Source organism: Vanessa atalanta, chromosome 12 (assembly GCF_905147765.1).
Source record: "Vanessa atalanta chromosome 12, ilVanAtal1.2, whole genome shotgun sequence".
Taxonomy (NCBI): Eukaryota; Metazoa; Arthropoda; class Insecta; order Lepidoptera; family Nymphalidae; genus Vanessa; species Vanessa atalanta.
In genome coordinates, this window is record NC_061882.1 from 4952378 (window position 1) to 4974226 (window position 21849).

Sequence of the window (21849 nt, forward strand, 5' to 3'; positions counted from 1 at the left end):
ACACAGACATTTACCATCGCCACCGCCGCACGTTCAAGAAGATATTCGAGATGACGCGAAAATATTCTCGTCGTTATTATCACGAAATCCCGATAAGCAAAAAGGGAGAGAGACAAATATATATATTTGATTTAAGTAAGAATGAGTAAACGAATCTTTATAGTGTTGCAAGTATTATAAATTAAACATTATTAGTGATTACTTTAAGCACTGTGAATAATTTATACACACTGATGACATTAACCTTTGTAGGCGAATTGAAAAATTATTTTGCGACAAGATTTTGATTCTGTGTAACAGTGGTGGTGCAATAGTAATGGGAGTACTTCCAAATGTCTCTTCTTAAAAATAACTATAAATAGAAACACTATACCAGTTGTTTACTACACGAGTAAAAAGCTTGCTAAAGTAAAAGAAGTTCGTAATTTGGGTCAAACTAACAGATAACATTTTAAAAAAACCAAAATGAAAAATCATGGCAATTAATTGATTTTATTAAAATAACTTGTCGCAATTATATGCCGGTAAAAATATGCGTGCTATCTTGGCTTTACAGTACACATTAGTATGTAGAATTATTGAGTATGCATCACATGTGTGGAATCCAAGATATAAAATTCATATCGACTGAGTGGAAAGGCTGCAAAGATTTTCTAACATTTGAGGATAACAACCATTTACAGATTTCTAGCATTTAAGGATAACAATTCTCCATATCTTGCCGATTACGTCAGACATCTGAGGAATTTTAAAATAGATTCACTGCAGAAGCGGCGCTCCATTATTATGATTTATTGTTTTTAAATAAATTAATTAACGGTGAAATATAATCACAGTCGCATAGTCATATATAAATTGATCTTGAATACACTATTTTATATAAGGTACTTGAACTAAATACCTAACAAAAATATATTTTCTAATCAAAGATATTTTTTATATTTATTCTGAAATATTTTTTTGCTTTAAATACCATTCTTTTTTCAGTAATTAAGTAAGCTTAGCATCATCATAATAAGTTTATTTCCATTTCATTTCATAAACCACTTTCAAAATAAAAATATACATTCATTCAAATCATATTATTAACATAACTTTAACTATTTACATAAATACATTAAATCTATCTATACAAGAAGCACTTAAAAAATGACTAGTTTATTATCACTGGATCTAACATGTTTCTTCAAAGATTGGACGAGTATTCAGTCCGATTTTATTGATGGGTTATAATAAACTCATATTTTGTACATTTGAATATTTTGCAGACGATCTGAGAGATCGTATCGTCGTTAACCTCACAGATGAGGTATGGTCGCCACGACGAAGTAAAGATGCATGATGACCTCCGGATTCTCTGCAACCAAAATAAAAAAAAATGTTTATTGATTTAACATTCCCTTTAAAGTATAAGAGTGTGTGTTTTTGTTTTGAGTTAGTGTGTTTGTGTTTATGGTACGGGTTTCTGTGAATTCGTGTAAGTTCTCAAACTCCACTCATCATCTATTCGACTGCCAATTAAAAATAATTTATATAGTTGTGTTCCAGTTCCAACAATGACCCAGTGTAGTGAACGACGCTCATAACATACTCGTAGTGGTGCATTGATGATACAATAATGCAGTGGCAACATGCTCTTAACAAAAAGTACCAAAAAAACAAATCTCACTTAACACTATCGTACTCAATTATAAAAGGAGAACGGCGATGTGTACTAATTTTAAAACGTCACGCTTATAGATTAGACATTAGCGGCTTTGTTCTTTACGTGAGACAATTACGTAGAGCCAAGTCCTCAAGAAGAGTGGAGGCCTTTGTCGAGCAGTGGGATATTTCTTCCTCACAATAAGATTACAGAACTGGTTTTGATTTTATGAGACTTTGATGTGATTTGATATAAAAGGGTTATTACCTTAATTAGGCTACTTTTTATCTCAGAAAAATGATATTTGTAATGAGCATATTTGTTTAATTCTTCCTTTTCACTTAAATGATGGAGTTTTACAAACTAACGGGTTACTTAGCTCGTTGAATCTAACTCTGCTTTTAGATAACATTTGGGTATGTATATAGCAATTATGATATTATAATGAATGCTCTAGACAGACCAATTCATAACAGTTATCGGACTTGGACGAAATTTACCATTCTTTACCCGAGAACATCCGTTACTACTTAACTTTATATCATTAATTATTGTATATAATTATGCTTTGTGAATACAATAGCTTGCGCTGTTCTATTTGTTTTTTGCATATCATATTATTGAAATTTCAAATATTACTAAAAAAAAATTCCGACAATTTTATGCATCTGTTTCATATAACTATATTTTCATCACAAATGAGTTTTGAAAAAGTTTTCAATAAACTGCTTTTGTGCGTCATTTTTCCAATATACGGACGCGAACGGCAGAGATACGAAGCGGCAATGAACATTTAAAAAGAACGTCAAAGCACGTGAAAATCTGTAAAATTACCAATTTTTAAAATTTCCAGAGATGTTGTTTAGATACGGCTATTTTGTAGAATAAAATGTAATTCAACTTTAGAATTTGATATACTTTCAAAATAAATAGATTCAAGACGTGATAAGCGCCAACTTTAATTTCAGTCGAACACGCTAAGCCGAGCTTATTTAAGCGAAAGGCTTGTCTCATCCCGTATTAAGATTAGTAGGTTTCCTCTCAATATTGCAAACTTAACTTTTTATTCGAATAGAACAAAGAAAACGTACGCTATATTCAAATTATACATTATAAAGTAATATATAAGAAATTACATTAATTTTATTTTTTGTAATATTAAGTTTACACCCGACATTGTTCTATTCCATTTTCTTATTTTAAGTTACTAAAAACTATTTTTTTATAAGACTTGTTCTTTCTACGTTTTTTGGTTACCAAAATGAAATTATTTGTTTTATATATGTATGTTTGAGTTTGTGTTCATACGTAAGTACGAATGTGTGTGCATGAAAATATATGTATTTACTTCGAAGAAGAATTGTTAAATGTGAATATAGATATACTATCATTATTCTCTGTAGGAAATATACATTATTAGTCATAGTTGAACACCATTAGACGTTGTATATTTGTAAATAGTATTATAAACATAAACTTTATCATTCAAATGACAATCGAAAGTATTTTATTTAGTAAACTTCACAGATATACTTGAAAACATACGTGTATTCAACTGTAAAATTAATTATTAAAAAACAGTAGAACTTATTTATATTTTAAACATCACGAAATCATTCTTTAAGAACAAATTTTACTTTTACAGAACAAATACTTAGTACAGCTGATATTATGTTGAAAAAGCAATTCGCGTTTCTTAATCAAAGATCGTGTGCGTTACGATTCGAGGAAGTACAACTGAGGATTCGTGTGACGAATTTATGATTTTATTTTAATTAATCTTCACCGCTAGAGGTAAACATTGTTAGAAAACCTGGATATTTCGGAGAAATTCTGTCACATATAACATCTACCAAACCACATTTGTGAAATTAAATTCAAGCGCATTGAGTGATAAAAAAGTGCTTTTAATTAAATAGTTTTTTTTTATTAACAAACAACAAGTATGCAGTAAATTACTAAAACTTGATGTGCATTACATGAACTAACATTTATGATACGCGTAAAACAAAAAGCCACGATATCTTAGACTCTTAGAATTGTTTTTCACCAACGTACAAGTTATTTTAAAACATGCTTTTTTATAAAATAGACTGCCGGATTGGCCTAAAGGTTAGTGGGCATCGTCGCCCATAGAAATTGATGCTATAAGATATATTAATCATTCTTTACAGCGCCAATGGGCCTCTAAACTTGGGAAGTAAGAACTTATGTCCCTTATTGTAAGTAGCTACAATGGCTATTCAAACCGGAACACGATTATAACTGAGTATTACTGTATGGCTGTAGAACAGACGGTGAGTGAGTCGTCCCCACCCAAATGGGAGTAACTAATTTGGTTATATACACGCTTATTTACTGGCGTATTTGAACAGTGGAGTATTCCTAACAAAATAATCGTGGCATTAAGAGAGTTTCGCTGTGATGGACGTATACTATCAAAATATTCTTTTGTTTATTGAAACTTTTAAATGTTAATTATTAACATTTAAAAGTTAAATAAATAGAATAGGATACGTTAATATTAGGCCGAGCGACGTTAAATCATATGTTAGAAAAAAAAGTTTCAATAAAATTATGTAAAATTCACTACTAAATGACTGATCAATAATAATCAATCAATAATAAATGCAAGCAAATAAAATCTTTTGTGACCAAATTAAATAATTAAGCAAAGTGATATTTGGGAAAGGTTTAGGTTAGGTGTATAATTCATTAAAGTTTCAACTGGTAGTTATAAAGTGGCTGCAATATGGGGATGGTTGTTAAAAATGTCGTTATAAAATATGCCAACTGCGAACTTTTCAGGTGTGCGCTGCGTAAACCAAAAGGTATGTATATGTATGTATTACGACATGGACGGTGTATGCATGCCAACAACCCGTGCGAAGCTTGGCCAGGTAGTTAATTTCATTATAAATAAAGGTCACGAGATTAATTTAAAAATATATATTACCTGTCACTATGTCGGGAACGTTTCTTTTTTGGCCATAAGTGGAAAGCACCGTATATGACAGGGTTGACTAGACTGTTCGACATACCGAAGAAAAATATTCCTGATTGAAGATCTTCGCTTAACTGCAAGCAAATAAAGTGAAATATTTAAAATTTATACTTTATTGTAATTTCAACGGACAATGATGCTATGAACTTTTCATTTTCAGTAGATATTTTTTTGTTATAAATAAATGTAACAATGATGATGTTATTACATTCTGACATGTTGGAATCTTAAAACGGGTTTAAATTAATTAACCTTGTGAAGTGTAAATAAGTGTCGTAAAGAGTCGAATAAAATCTTTTTATATTAAGATCTATTCCCTTACGAAGGCGTACCTCTTTGCGTTAAATTATTTGTATTTTAATAAAATAAACTAAACAAATATAAATTAATTTGTTTTTTTTTTTTTGTTGTTTTTATTTTTAGTTGTCTCACTTATTCTAAGACCTATTGAAATCGCGAGCGTTTCTCACTCAGATTAATTCACGCGATTAGATTTATGTCTACTATATCTTATAAAACGCACCATTGTATTGTATTTGTTCAACAATAAACTCATATCGAAATTAGTTTAAATTATTCTGTCGTACCTTTAACCCGGTAATTTCATGCATTTTAAGTATTTTTTATTTAAATTTATTTTCATTAATATTTTCGTTTTAAATATAATTTATTATATTTAACACATAAGGATTCTGTATACATATCAAAAACTGTTTGATCTAGTTTTATGACACAATAAAAATGAATAACTTAGAGCCTATTATGGTGCATTAGACGGAATATGTGTGTGCAAGCCGTCAAGCAATCTATTGCCGTAATCTGATTGTCGAGTGGGATGGAAATTCGACGCAACTGGAGAGATACAGTACTAACAGCATTACGTGCTCCCCCCGATAGGGAAGTGTAACATCCTAATTCCGACTTCTGATAATTACATAACATAAAACTCAATAATTATTTTTAGTCTGTAGAAGTATTATGTAAGAAGAAATTCGAAACTCACCACAGAATACGAACGTCAATTTCAGAATACGATATTGACTATAACAATTAAAAAATTTATACGAAACATATATTAAAATCGCGTGTCATTTTAAGTAGGTTATCAACTATTGACGAGTGAGTTACAAATTGGATGCTTAAAGAATCGCACAGATGACCCGAGAATTGATATTGAATAAACGATAACAATGAATTATACTACAAGCAGAGGGATAGTGTCGTTCACCTCATAAATCTAAATCCATTTTACAAAGTATATAAGCATAAAAGGCACTTCTACGTCTACTAAATGTGTGAGTTAAATCATAACTCCAATATCACTGCGCAATTAGAAGTTTGTTACCTAGAGGTAATCGAATTTCGTTTCAGCTTAGATTTGTATACGTATTTAGGTAGTTGAACAAACTAAGTTGCCTATTACGTATTTGTATTTGATACTATCTGATATGTTCTTAATTATGTTCTAAATATCAAAAACGCGAGACTTAGTATTGACAATATGGACAATATGGGTTTTTTTATTGTAAAACTTAATTATAATATAAATAAAATAATCAAATGTAATCAAACATATATGAACCGAGATGACCCAGTAGTTAGAGCGCGTGCATCTTAACCGATAATTTCGGGTTCAAGCCCTGGCAGGCACCATTGAATTTTCATGTGCTTAATTTGTGTTTATAATTCATTCATTCGTACTCGGCGGCGAAGGAAAACATCGTGAGGAAACCTGCATGTATGTAATGTATGTAAAAAAAATTATCCTCTCTCCTTCCTTTTCTTGTTATGTGCATGCTATTTTTACCGAAAAAAAAAATGCAATAATATTATTTAAAAATATGAGAATGTTAATGAATTTAGACAATGAAATCATTTCATGTGATATTTAGTGAATGTTAATTACTGCATCAATGTCACAGCCGATTCTAATAAAATTTGATTAAATTTTTTATGAATCGTGGAAATAATATATTCGTTTCCTTTATTAATTTATAAAAAATAAATATTACTTTAAGCCGAATAGTGTTCTAAAAGTTTGTATTAGATGTATTTTCATGTGAATGACTAACCCAACTAAGGCTTAAATTGTAATTAAGTTTTAAAATCTTTACTGCATATAATATATAAATAAAACGATAAAACTCTAGTACCATAAAAATACCATCAAGTTAGAATAATGTGTTGATTAAGCTTGTCGATATTTTACATTAGCGGTGAAAACCCTTACATATCGTGCAACATCATTGACATATTTTGAAACTAAAATGTAAATACATATTTCTGAATCGCGCTTACGTTTTGTTTTACGGAATGTATATAAGATCTTGACATTTCAAGTATTAATGGGCCTTTGTGGTGTTTAGTTCTATTTCAATAACTTAGATAAATCAATACTTACATTTTTGTCTGGATTAAGGAATGTAAATATAATCATCATGACGTAGTATGGCGTCCACCATATTATAAATGCAGTTACAATTACAATTGACATCCTTAAAGACTTCATCTTGGCTCTATCAATAAGTCGCCTACGATTCATATCTGGCGTTAAAAATGTCTCCTGCCTCGAAACTTCCGGTAGAAACACCTTTTCGCTCTCTGTAAGAATATTGAATAGTTCAGAATCAAATTATAGAACTGGAATGTAAATTTTATGTTTGAATGCTATAATTTAAAACGAAAGGAAATTTAGAAAATAATTTTACATTTCGGATTATGGAAAAATATCATCAGGGTTTTTAGTTTTTTTTTTTTTTTAATTCGTAAAACTATTCAATGTTATGGTGAGGAGAATAAATGAATTAGATTACATTATGAATTACCATCGATCATTAGTTCTAAAATCACAATAATGTCCTGCTAAGCGTTTTTGGAACATTCACTATAATTTCAATATAATTTGACTTAAGATATTATACCACAACTGAGAATATCTTGTCAGAAAAAATAAATAGGTTTTTATTGGCCTCACAAAAATTTACTCAAGGACCATGACACATACTATAAACTAGCCACTAAATCAACGACCAATTCGTTGATTTAGATAAATCATAATAGACATAAAATATACAAAATAGATTTCATATTTGCTTAAACAATAATGTCATTAAAAAAGTGCAAAAGAGTAACTACTGAGTTACTAGCCAGATATTATCTTCTCTGTAATTTATTTCAACAACATAACATGACGATTAGAAAGTGACTTAACTTTTATGAGCCTACAAGAAGAAAGAGTAATTTGATTTTGATTTTGACTTTTGAACATATACAAAACGCTGTAATAATTCGGATACGAAGAGCGCAAAGATTTTATTATAATACTAAGCGATAATTTATATTTCGTTCCAGTCAGATGTTAAGCATCTTATCTTTAATAACACAAACGACGCAACCTTGGATTTGAAGGATTTTATGTTAATTGCTTGCGACTGTACTTCATCATTTTACATACAGATGTGTTTGTCAAGTAGAAAGGTAAAATAGCAACGAAATATACATGGAAACATTCTTTTTAAGTAATAAATTAATACTATTTGCTTGGTGGTAGGGCTTTGTACTTGGTGGTAGGGCTTTGTACTTGGTGGTAGGGCTTTGTTACTTGGTGGTAGGGCGTGCAAGCACGTCTGGGTAGGTACCACCCACTCATCAGATATTCTACCGCCAAATAACAGTACTTAGTATTGCTGTGTTCCGGTTAGAAGTGTGAGTGAGCTAGTGTAATCACAGGCACAAGGAACATAACATCTTAGTTCTCAAGATTGGTGGCGCATAGGTGATGTAAGGAATGGTTAATTATATTCCTTACAGAGCCTTTGTCTATGGGCGGTGGTGACCATCAGGTGGCCCATATGTTTGTCCGCCAACCAATGCCATAAAAAAAACGTAATATTATACAGCATGATGCCATAATTGTATGTAAGAAATAGTAAATTATGACCGTTATTTAAATCAACCATGGCATGAAAAAACAAATTAACTGGTTATAAACACGGTAGTTAGATGGGAACGCTGATATGTGACATGTGATTGTACAACAGCTTCGAAAATTAGCACGTTATTAACGACTAAATTTAACGAGTTATAAAAAAAAACCGGCACTCCAAATGCATTTTTATCGATCATTGTAATAATTTACCACGTCACGTGAGCCTTATGACGTGAGTTTTAGAAATGGCATGTATCCTTCACTGACAACCACCAAATTACTGTACAACTCAAGAGGAATTCAACATGTTATGGTTTGTATGAGATACGGTAAATACGAATATTCGATACATCAGAAAAGCCTAATGCAATTCCCACGTGTATAATGAAACAGATAATTACTTTATCTAGTGACGCAAGATGCGTATGAAAGGATACTAGTAGTGATGATACTAGCAGTGACCGCATTTAATTCTAATTTTACAATCAATGACGACTATGACGTAACTAATATACCTACCTACCTAATTATTTCTCAAGATTCCAGAATGAGTTGAGAGGGTCTAGTAGCTACAATATGTGAATCTGAAGTGATATACACCAGAAACATGGCAAAACTAATTCACCACTGATTTTTCATATGTTAAATTTGTGTTTTCTGCTCAGGAGGGAAGGAAAACATCATGAAGAATGTCATACCTATTGGAAGAAATTCTACTGTAATATGTATCGGATGAAATCCTACCACATGTATCTAGCAACCCACAATGGAATACGTTGGAAAAATAATGACAGGGAGCATCAAGCTGGTTGGAAGTGAAACATATACACATTTAAAACAAAAAAATAACTTAAAAATATCTTGTCGATTACATCATCATCATTATCATCCTATTCTCAACCACTGCTGGACATAGCCTTCTTTTCTACTCTGAGTTTTTGCTACGCTTGCCAAGACTCTAGAACACTACAGATCCAATCACCGATTAAATATTTCTTTATCTATTGAATTAAAGTGTATTTGTATGATGATATACTTTAAGTATTCTGTCACTATGGCAGAATACTTAAAGACCACTAAACATATTGTCAAGGCGAGTTAAAGTCAGGTCGCGTTAGACGTCCGTCGGAAACAGTTGCCGTCTTGTTCTCTTGTAATTTTATAAAGCCTTTGCCGACTTCAAATAGATGGGATGAGAATAAGCGAATGATACAATTTACTTTTATTTTATTTTTATTTGTATTCATAATTTTCAGTTTGGTGGCATTCTTTGTATTATTATTATTATTTTATAATACATTGATTCATTTTAATTTATACGTGGACAACTTAAATATCAATTGTTATCAGATAAATTTTATAGAAATTGCAACAAAAAAATTTTATTAGATATTTTTTTTTAGATTCAGATCCATCTGTTTCAAAATGTTTTCAAATTTTGAAGCTTACGTCTTTCACTTAATGCTTTTAAAATTAAAAATCTTAGTTCAAAAGTCATAAGTGTTTTTAAAAATATTTTGATTAATTATAATTTTAACGTGGACACTTTAGGTATCAACTATTAATATTTAAACTATCTACTTCATTCCTTTGTGTAACTGTGTTTTTATTATTTAAATATTTTAGCGTAGCAGAATGTTGCTGAACCTAATCGAGCTCTATTTTAGCCCAACAATATTTATACTCTCATTGTTTATCGATACTTGATTCAACTTAAAATACGTCATCCTTGAGGGACGGCAAGCTTTTTAATTTTCAAGTAATAAAAATAACGTTAGTAAAAAATTGCACTCTCAATTATTTATTTCATGAAAGTAATAATCTGATGGACGCCAGAACGGCATTCCAAAAATATCGAATGTACTTCAAGCGTAGGACGGTTTTACGTGTTTTCTATATAAAAATCCAATCACATGTAATTGGCCCGAACCATAATTTTAAACCAGGTTCTTGAGATTTATTAGGTAGCTACAAGTCTTACAAAACCAACGAAGTAATCAACATCAACAACTTTTCAGTTGTTAATAATGTTATGAGCGTTACGGTAAGTAATGGCAACATTTGTGGTAAAAAAGAAAGATAATTCAATTATGCCCGGTAAAAAAAAATATGTTTGAAATATGTAAAAAGATATTATATAAATATATTATTGTATTGCCAGTATACTAATGTTGATTATAAATCTAGAATAGCGGACTCGCTCAGTTTGATTTTACCTGAGCAACAATTAAAGTTGGATAACTCAAAATAGTATTTTTTTATCAAAAATCGCTTTCATTTGAAATCGCTTTAAGTTTAAGTTTCATTTGTCAGTTATATGGAAAATATCTGGGGCTTACTGTCAACTATCTGTCTGACGCCATTCTTCCTTTCAGAATGTTTTGACGTGTAGGCTAATTTCCGTTAACGCAAATGTTACGTTTGATGTAAATGATTTTTCTTTGTAACTATTCAACAGTATTTGTTTTCGTTTATATTTCGTATACATTAATAAAAATTTATTGCTTTCGTATTTGTATGTAACTATTTAGTACCCTTAGTATTGAAAGGTCTGATTATTGAAAGTTACAACTATGCTACTAATCTATGCTAACTATCAGCGGTAACAGTCTGCATCGCCATTTCGAATTATTTATCTAAAGAAAAAAAACGAGAGTCATTATAATATTTTGTCTCAGAAAATAAAGATTCTATGTATTGTACCAATCACAAACAAATGGGAATTTAAGCAGTTTTTATATGTATATATTATAATTCGATTTCTCTTTAGTGTAGTCCTAAATTTCTCAGTTAGTATAATAAAAATAATAAAAACTTTGAGCTAAGTTTAATAAGTGAACGCTGATAACGTACTTAGAATTAGAACATAACTTAATTGAATTCGCACGAATCATTTACAAGTTTAATATTATTTTTCGAACCGAAATATTATCTTAATTTAACAGTATTTTGAGTTCAGTAAAGAACATTAGTTCTAACCCAAACGATGTTTAATATGTATATTTATAACTTTAATGAGTCTGTACAGTGAGTAATCAAATTTCTCCCTGATGGAATTAGTTTGACGACCAAAAATAAAACCTAGATAACTCCGCAGATACTAAAATAATTATTTGTTGTAAATGAGTGTATAATTATATATGTGATTTTGTGGGTAATTCCCAAAAATAGAATAAATGGGTGGGCTGGCTTGGTAAGCGAATTTATTATATAAATTTCCAGTTTATTATACAAAAATAAATATTCAAATAAACTTTATTACAACAAAAACCTTTTAAGTGTTTCATTTAATGTTTTTCCAGTCCAGTTCAAAGTTTGTATTGCATCTGTTTCCAGAACAAGACCCTTTCAACAGATAGATGTACAAATTTTCTTATTTTGACTATGCTTAATGACATAATGCGTACTTCCCGAATGAGAAAACGGCGTAGTTATGAATACACTCTTTATGTTGACTACTATTACGGTTTTATTTAACCCGTACAAAATAGCTTTATTTAAACTTAACTCCTTTTACAGAATGGTAGCATGAAAACAATTTTGCTACCCGAAGAGGATTGCGATTCTATAAAATTCCTGAAGAAGCTATATAACCATAAAATGTTGTATTTCAAGCATTTTCTTTCAAGTGCATTTGTTGTGAATATTTGCTACAGATGAGAACTTCAGAATTCCTAAGAATACTCCACTTCGATACTCAGGCTGAAGTGCCTTCTAGGTCTCATCATAGGATGAGACCTAGAAGTGAATGCGAAATAGAAAGTCTTCTCTATAGAAGCCAGACAACTTTCTATTTCGCAGTTATTTTGCGTAAGTTTTACTTTTTTTAATAAAATATTTTTAGCTACTAATAAAATAGTTTTCATGGGCGAACGAATTTTTAATATTCGTTCAGAATTTTTTGAATGAAATCGTTCACAAAAAAAAGTGAACAAACCATTTCTCAATTAAAAATATGTATTGAAAGGTTCTTTAAAATTTATTTTGTTATAGAACTGTAGCTAACTTAGTTTTCATTTTTACATGAAAATTACAATGCTACAATTTCGTATGTACCGAAACACAAAGTTGTCAGTCTTAAAATATTAATAAATAAATATGTAACTGTTTTGTAAATGTTTTTTTCCATTAATATTAGACTATTTATTTACCTAATATATATAATAATTCAATTTAAATCGAGAAGTAAACCCATAAAATGAAAATAAGGTTGAGTACACACGTACGGCGTCATGGCGATAGCGTATGTAACATAACCTAACGGTCGGTCGGTCGGTCGGAAATGAATCAGTTAAACCTTTGCTTGCAATATTAAAATAATTACTACATATTTTAACATATGAGATGTCTGTACGTGATAAACTCAAAAATCAGATTTTTGTAAGGGTTTCACTAATGGACAAAGAGATTCAATAAGTAGGCGTATAATTCGTTAATATAATTTAATGTAAATATAATATGTGTAAATTAGCTTAACTTATTACTTGGTGGTAGGGCTTTGTGCAAGCCCGTCTGGGTAGGTACCACCCACTCATCAGATATTCTTCCGCCAAATAATAGTACTCTGTATTGTTGTTTTCCGCTTAGAAGGGTGAGTGAGCCAGTGTAATCACAGGCACAAGGGACATAACATCTTGGTTCTCAAGGTTGGTGGCGCATAGGTGATGTAAGGAATAGTTAATATTTTTTACATCACCACCATCAGGTGGCCCATGTGCTCGTCCGCTAACCAATGCCATAAAAAAAAATAACTATGATGATGACTTTTGATTTTTTGAGAAAACAATCATGTTGACCGATAAAGTTATATATTATGATTTATGATATAAACGTCTTAACAACAAAAATAGTAAAATAAAGGATGTTGAAAAACTAACTGTTTGGTTTTATTTCAAACTTTCCCGATATTTAATATATCATTTATATATCAAAGAATAAACGAGGGTTTGTGCCAAAAGAAATTACTAATTCGTTTCGATTTCGTTTTAATGCGAATAGTAATTTGTTTTGGAATAAGCTCTATTTGAATTCTATCTACACGCGTTCTAACCACTGGGCCATGCCGAGATGGCCCAGTGGCTAGAACGCGTACATCTTAACCGATGATTTCGGGTTCAAACCCAGGCAGGCATCACTGAATTTTCATGTGCTTAATTTGTATTTATAATTCATCTCGTGCTCGGCGGTGAAGGAAAACATCGTGAGGAAACCTGCATGTCTCTAATTTCAACGAAATTCTGCCACATGTGTATTCCACCAACCCGCATTGGAGCAGCGTGGTGGAATATGCTCCAAACCTTCTCCTCAAGGGAGAGGAGGCCTTAGCCCAGCAGTGGGAAATTTACAGGTTGCTAATGTAATGTATGTAATGAATTCTATCTACGTAAAAATGTAATGTAATGAATAGGAATTATCTGACTTTAACCAGTTTCTAGACGGGCCCATAGGCGTTGCTAGCTGTCATACTAAGAAAACAACTCATGGGTTGTTTGTGTATTTCAGTTTACTCGTATATTCGGGAATGTGGGTGTGTCTTTGCAAACTCGTTAGTATTACGAGGCACACAAAAAGTCAAAAATTCTTTATTTAATGTATCTTTATACAATCACCCGTCTTTATTCACTTCAACAATATTTGTTTATAAAAATTATAGGCTGTATAATTCTATACATACTTTTTCAATGTTTTACGTTTTATAAGAAAAAAGCTAATTTGAAGATTTGTAGTTCGCAACTTTTCAAATTAGGAACGATTATTATCTGACCTGAAGAACGACAATAATATTCATGATTATATAAAGACCCTTTATATTTATATCAAAAAGGAAATAAAATCACATCAATCGAAATAAAATACATCGTAATTTTGTCATTCGGTTTTTGTATGGATATATCATAAAACCTTTGTGAGAAAGTTTCAAAAAAAATCGTGAGGTGTGCTGTAATATGTATTTATTTATACTGAGAGAATTAACAAGAGTGTTAGGATCGCTTACCATTATATTCATTTGTTAAACCTAATGCTCCTCAAAGTCCGACGGTAAAAATGTTTAATATAAAAAATAATCATATATATATATATATATATATATATATATATATATAAGCATTATTATATGCAGTGAAACGTATTATACATTATTATTATTGATGATAGTTGCTAAACTGATTTCAGCCACAAGAGAAGGAAAATATATTCATGAATTTCATTTCATTTCAATTAGGGCAAAAGCTTGATGTTAAAACGGGTACACTAACTCTTACTACCAGACGCACTGATATATTTTTTTCAATGTACGATAATGCAAAACTGCCCTAACTTCAAATGTCTCTGTGGGCCATCTCGCCCAATGATTCTACAGTCAAAGAACAATAGTTTGTATCTCGTTGCTAGAATAAATGCAATTTCAGTCACACGGTACATATCATTTTAGATAGATCGAGATAAGTGGGTTAGGGGATACATTGGTGGTATACCGGTTTCAAATAGACAAATTTTACTGTGATTTCAATTGATTTGATATTTATACGAACTATTACCCACGTATTAAATGTTGGTAATTATAGAGTACGCTTCAAAGAAATGAATTCGTAGTAGGACCTCTCAGATAAAAATACTCTCATTTAAAAGCTACCTTCAAGGCGATCAACTTGTTGAATGGCTTTTCAGATAAATATAGTCTCAATTTAGGTCTATACTATCTATATAAGGTAGGTACTTTCAATTGTTACTAAAACTTACTAAATATGAGTACAAATTTATTAGGTAGGTAATATCTGGAACGAATGATCCAATCCAAAAAAATATTTCACCATATAAAAAGCTACATTATTCCTGAGTTCTATAGGAATATATTACATTAAAATTAATCTAGTTAGCTATATAAAAATAATTTGTCATATATATTTATAATTGGCAAAAAATAACTACTCAATTTATTATATATTCCGCACCGGTAACTTTACCATTAATTGAATCCTGTAATATGACGATACAAATGTATATTTATAGAAGGAGCCTACTTGAGTTATAAATACTACTTAATCAATGTAGTGTTTTTATTTTAGTTCTTTTACGCGGATCATAGTAGAGTGAACGGGCAGAAATCTTGAAGTAAAGAAAAAGCGTGATCATGGCCTTCCAGGCAATCTGTCCCTCTCGTTCTCATTCTCTCTGTCTCTTTCTTTCTCTGTCTATTTATTTAATATTATTTAAAGAATTTTCTATTATTGTTTTAAATTCATTTTTTTTTAATTGTCATCGTCATTTAATTATTCTCAAACATTGTAAACTTATTATATTATGAAAGTTATTTAAAACCACGTGTACTCGTGTAGCGAAAGGAACTTAATTCCAACGGAAAGTTCCACTGAGCCTCTCCTTTTATGGAAGTAGCAATTCTTATAATTAATAAATAAATATTGGACAACATTACATACATTACTCTGATCCCAATGTAAGAAGCTAAAGCACTTGTGTTTTTCAGAAGTAACGACGGTACCATAAACACCCAGACCCAAGACAACATAAAAAACTAATGAATTTTTTCTACATCGAGTCGGAATCGAGATCGAGAATCGAACCTGGGACCTCGGAGTGGCGTACCCATGATAACCGGTGTACACACTACTCGACCAAGGAGGTCATCAAGATCTCTTCTACGCTTAATTTGTATACACAAAAGAAGTACATCATACAGTAAGTACATTAAAGGAAAATGTAACTATGTTATTCATATATAGAAATTAAAAAGTATTAATATGCTGACTGCGCTGCTCGATAGTTGAATTTAATAAATTTCTCTTTCAATATAAAAGCGCTGTCAATTGTAACCCTAATCACAGTTAAGAAGAATTTAATGAGAATTGACACCACTTTCCTAAGCTATTTCACCTTTTAAGTTTTTGGAAAGTCAATTCTTTGTAAATGTCTTTGTAATGTTTAATTCACGAAGTTTTTGAAAAGTTTATTAAGTCTACCTTCCTTAGAGGTGAAATTTCGTAATGTATTTTCTTTGATGATCACTCAATCAACGAAAGGAAGCCTGCTGAATTTTAAGTTTGTTGCTGTTATGGGCATGACAAAACATTACTGTAAATGGTATTACTTAAGGTAGATATATTTCTTCACTCTGCGAAGGACTAAGCATTTAAGTTTTTTAGGTTATTTCACGACACTGGTACAGTGGATTACTGAATTTTGCAAAACCAGTGGCAACGTTTGCTTGACATATGAAGCGTTTTTCTTGCCGCAAAAAACAAGATTAATTATATAATCAAAATTAAGTAATCTAAATTTTACTGTACTACTATAATTTTTCGTATACAATTGTCATATTTACTAGAATACAAAACAGTTTTCTTGCTAAATAATAAAATACACATAATATATCATTACATCCCCTGTACATACTGTAATCATATATTTTACAAATGTATTTGATATTGAATTATAAATATATTACATATATATTTATTTTCAAATTAAAAACCCTTTTTTGTCGTTCAAAATATTAATTGCGTCGTATTTTTAAAAGAATTTAACTTACAATTGTTCATTTTGTCATCTATCTTCTAAAATGTGTGTTAATTATAATACCTGTTCTAAGTTTCCCCATGACGTGACTGATGTACTAGATTTGGCCCAATGACCAAACTCCTTTACGGTTAACAGCACAGACACGAAATTCCGTACACGCATTCAATTGAGTAGAATTCTAAGTGGCATGACCGTTGCACTCAGGGTTGGATCGTAATGAACTAATCATCTGCTTTTTGTAGATAATTCGATTTTTTAAAATTATAAAATACTAGTTATATTTTTAAATAGAAGAAATTGTTTGAGCAGAAAAAAGCAATAAATTGTATTTTAAAAATATTTTAGAACTAACTGTGCCCGCGACTTTGTGCGCGTTATTTGAATTTAATTTATTTGGATATTGTAGCGTGATTTGACACTTGCTTATTGATAGTCGAAAATCAATCACCGGTTCAGAATTTAACACCTCGGACCTGAGAAGAACCGGCGGGATATTTTTTTTTTCCATTTTACATGTACAATAATAATTTTATTTTAGTTGTTTGAAACAGTCTGGAGGAGATCATTTCATTCCCAAGGTGTGCAGTCAACTAAAAAGTCATTAGCGTTGTAATATCCTTTAGCACACGTGATTACTTTATACTACATATTTTTATATTTTTATCATTATAGTTTTTATTTCAATAACTTAATTAAAATTGACAGTAATTTTGCAAAAGTAATCATATTAGTCATTGTTATAAAAATAAAAAGTGTAAATGTTTCACTAGCTTTACGCTAATACGTAGCATTATACGTAGGTTCATACTGATTTCAACCGTTCCAGGAACACAGAAAACTATACACACACGAAGGCGAAATAAAATGTCTATAAGCTCCTGGGACGGTATAGATAAAATTTATCATTGTAAAAGTCTTTTGTCTCCATTTACCAGAGGAAAATGTGTTTTTCGAGTACGACTTAAAATAATATACGGAATATTGTTCGATTTTTTGGGTTTAAATGAGGTTTTGATCGTATGAAAAATTGGTGATTCTTATAAATTTGTATTGATATTATAAATGCGTAATTAACTTTGCTTGTCTGCTTCGCTTTTTAAAGCACTTAGTCGATTTTGATGCAATTTGGTTGAACTTTGCTTGAATACCAAGGACAAACATTTTCACCCTATGAGGGGTCAATTTCCGGGATAGAGAACCCTCTAATTAACTTTTTTACAACAAAAACAAGTGCTTGAAGCATTTTCGTCAGAATATAAATTCCGCGCGAAGTTGTAAGAGTAACTAGTTATTTATGTATCTTATAATGGCAATAAAATTGCAAGATTAAAGTTAACAGTTTTTTATTGATTTATTATTTATTATACACATATCTTATAAAAAAAAACAATACTCACGTGAACTAAATTACGCGCGATTTTTTTAAAGGTAAAGTATATACGAATATATATATATATATATACATATATATAGCTGAAGCGTTTGTTTCATCGCGTGTGTTATAGGTCCTATAGTATTGAAAAAAAACTTTTTACGTTAGATGGTTTGAAAGTAGATGGTGAACGGCTATAGATTTTAATAAATTAAGGTCCTTGGAACAGTAACGTTTAACAAAGGTTATATTAGAAAAAATAACGAGCAGTGAATGGTCCACTCCTAGGCTACTAGTATGCATATATAAGGGTCAGAACTTTATCAGGCACATTTAGACTTACACGATATTTTCTTTCGAAATCAATTATAAACTCATTTACTTAATTATTATTAATACTAACGATTTTTAGCAAGTTACCACAAGTGAAGTTGTAGAAGTAGTTTCAAACTAAGTTGAAACCGTCTTCATAAATAACAAAAAAGCACTAACAAGTGTAAAATAACTCAATTCAGTTTCAAGTATACTTCAAAATTGTTCGCAGTCGGGTTTTCACTTTGCAGTTTTATTTCTATTATTTTTAGGGCGGGTTTAATTTTCCTTTTAAAGTTTTTTTTTAATTTCATAAATTTTAATAAGAATTATTGACGTATGTTACATAATTTAAACTAAAGATAAAATGTGACTGTTTAAGCTATTGACATTTTTTTTAAATAGAGAACACATATTTAATCTTTCAATTCGAACTGGTTGTTTGCGAGAAATTAAATATAGTAAAAATAATAGACGTATTCTATACATAATAATATTAATTTCAAAAATAGAACCTTCTCTTTTACTAGAACTCAGTTTGTAAATAAAGCTACACATAATTAATTTAAATCGTAAACGTAAGTTTTAGTATGTGTGATCTCAAACGCACACATGCGAATGGTGTATGATATTAATAATGGCATAAATTAAAAGATAATTTATTTATAAATCATAGATGAAGGGCTAAAAGATTTGGTATCCAATTAACGATAAGCCTCGAGGGATTGAAGTTATATTTACAAAAAGCTATTATAACTGTTGGGATGTTTTATGCTACGAATGTAAGTGAACTGAAATTCGATGATAACATTTAAAAAGAGTACACATTAATTTACTTAAATAATGTAAATATAATATTATACGGATAAAAGATTATATTTAATAAATCTTCCATTTTGAAAATCTTAAGCTGATTTCAATAATAAATTATATTTTTTTTGTTAGCTGTATTGACAATTATCGCCTTGTTTAAATCGCAAATTCAAACGTGGCCAATGGTGAGGTGAGTGAGTCATTCTAATTTTAAAACAAGCATTTATTAATTGTATTTATAAAAATACTTACTCGCTATAGTTCTCACCGTTGAAACATATGTCGAAATTAATACAATAAGTGGCAATATAAACATAAATACGAGGGATAGCGTCGTATACACCTGCTCTTGCCATCTCTGCGCATAAAATCCATGTGTCACACATTGATAAAAGTCTTCAATGAACGGACCTTTAGCAACTCGAAAAACCACAGTCTGAAACAACATTTATGATTAGAATTAAATAAATTCACGGTTCGTAATACAAAATAGCTGTGGAGAATTACAGGTTTTAGTAAGAATTGAGTAACTTAAACATAGCTTTTTGGCTGTAGTTTATCTCGCAGTAATTGCCTGGGTAAAATATATGTATTTATTTTAACCATTGGCTCTTATTATCAATATATAAGTATTATAACACACGTTACAAAAGATAATAATGATATCATATAAAAACAATTATAATAAAAATAATTTGTTTTTAATAAATAATTTATTCAGAGCTTGAACATGCACGTTGCCATAAAACCTTTCGTTTCTTTGTATAAAAAATAATCAATGAGGCTTATATATATATACACTTGATGGTAGGTGCATACCCGTTTGGTTAGGTACCTACTTATCAGATATTCTTTCGCCATGGAGCAATACTTAATAACTTAGGTAAAGTTAGTTATAAAAATTCAGAATTTAATGTCCCCAAATTAAATATTTGAAGCAAGTTTCAAAGAACTAGAACTATGTGATTTAATGTCAGAAATAAGTAGCAAATCATTTTTCCAGTATACTATTATTCGATTGATAATTTTAATTAATGTTCATGAGCCCACATAAGTACTCTGTACGGAATAATAAAACTAACTCTAACAGCAGCAATACTAGTCATTTACATTACACTTACACTGTAACGATAGGAAAAAGATTAGGGCGCGTCATCATAGATAGAACTAACATCATTTAAATGAAAATTGCAATCTATTATATGAATATATAATTAATAAGAATATGAATAGAATATTGATTTAAATTTTTTTATACTAACCTGTGGTATACTTAGTATAAAACTTAGAACCCAAGCTATAATTACAAGTCTTCCACTCCTCGTTGAAGTAGCCATACTTTTCATTGGATATTTGACAGCTAACCACCGATCAACTCCGATCAACACTAATATAAATGTGCTTAAATACAAAGCAAACATTTGCAGAAATTTAAACAGCTTGCAACCAATATTCCCCGCGTACCATTGCACGGCAAACGACCAACCCGCTTCTCCGGCTATGCAAAATATTGTTACAAGTAAATCTGCTATACTGAGTTGGAATATGAGACTATATATGGCAGTCCAGGATGGCCGTGCTCGTCTTCGACATCTCTTGCCTCTTTGAACACTTATTATAGTCGCACAATTACCAAAGAATGATAACATCGCCAATACAGAGAGCACAGTCGCCCGTATAATAGTGCTTCGAGTTAAAACAGGTGCGTGGTCCAAGCACATGATCTGAGTACCGTTATAAATATATATTTGGTTTGTTATATCATTACTTGAAGTTTCATTCATTAAATGTGCTTTCACACATTTCTCTATGGGCCACGTATTTGTTCCCAATAGCACATCACTCAATTCTCTTTGAAGTGTGAACTCGCTGGCATAAAGTAAATCATTAAATAATGTGGTATTGCTGCCTACGCTTTCCATGTTTCGTCATGCGTAGTCAATGATACTTTTGTTTCGTGATCTGAAACAGAGTTAAAGATTGTTACTTAAAGTTATCTGAGGATTTGTTTAATGAAAATATTTCAAAACAAATGATTTGCGCCGGTATTATTGTCAAACGTAAGTAATTAGGACAAAATTTCAATTGAAAATGTAGCAAACATTATTTCATTAACTCAAGCATTTGCATATTTATGTACGGTAAAATCCCTCATACGTCATATCTGATCAGAATGTTGAACTGATATGATATGAATTGATAATTTGTGTCCTACAAAGTTATTTATATACAAAGTT

The 21849-nt window shown here is 30.5% G+C and overlaps 1 protein-coding gene across 1 annotated transcript; it reads right to left on the reverse strand.

The window, feature by feature from the left end:
* Positions 1-1170: 1170 nt before the first annotated feature.
* Positions 1171-21534, reverse strand: LOC125067747 (gonadotropin-releasing hormone receptor). Its single transcript, XM_047676489.1, has 5 exons — positions 20875-21534; positions 19865-20048; positions 7051-7250; positions 4602-4723; positions 1171-1357 (listed from the first exon to the last, which is right to left on the reverse strand). Exons 1-5 carry the CDS (start codon positions 21532-21534, stop codon positions 1228-1230), a joined length of 1296 nt encoding a protein of 431 aa, XP_047532445.1. The 3' UTR covers positions 1171-1227.
* Positions 21535-21849: the final 315 nt, after the last annotated feature.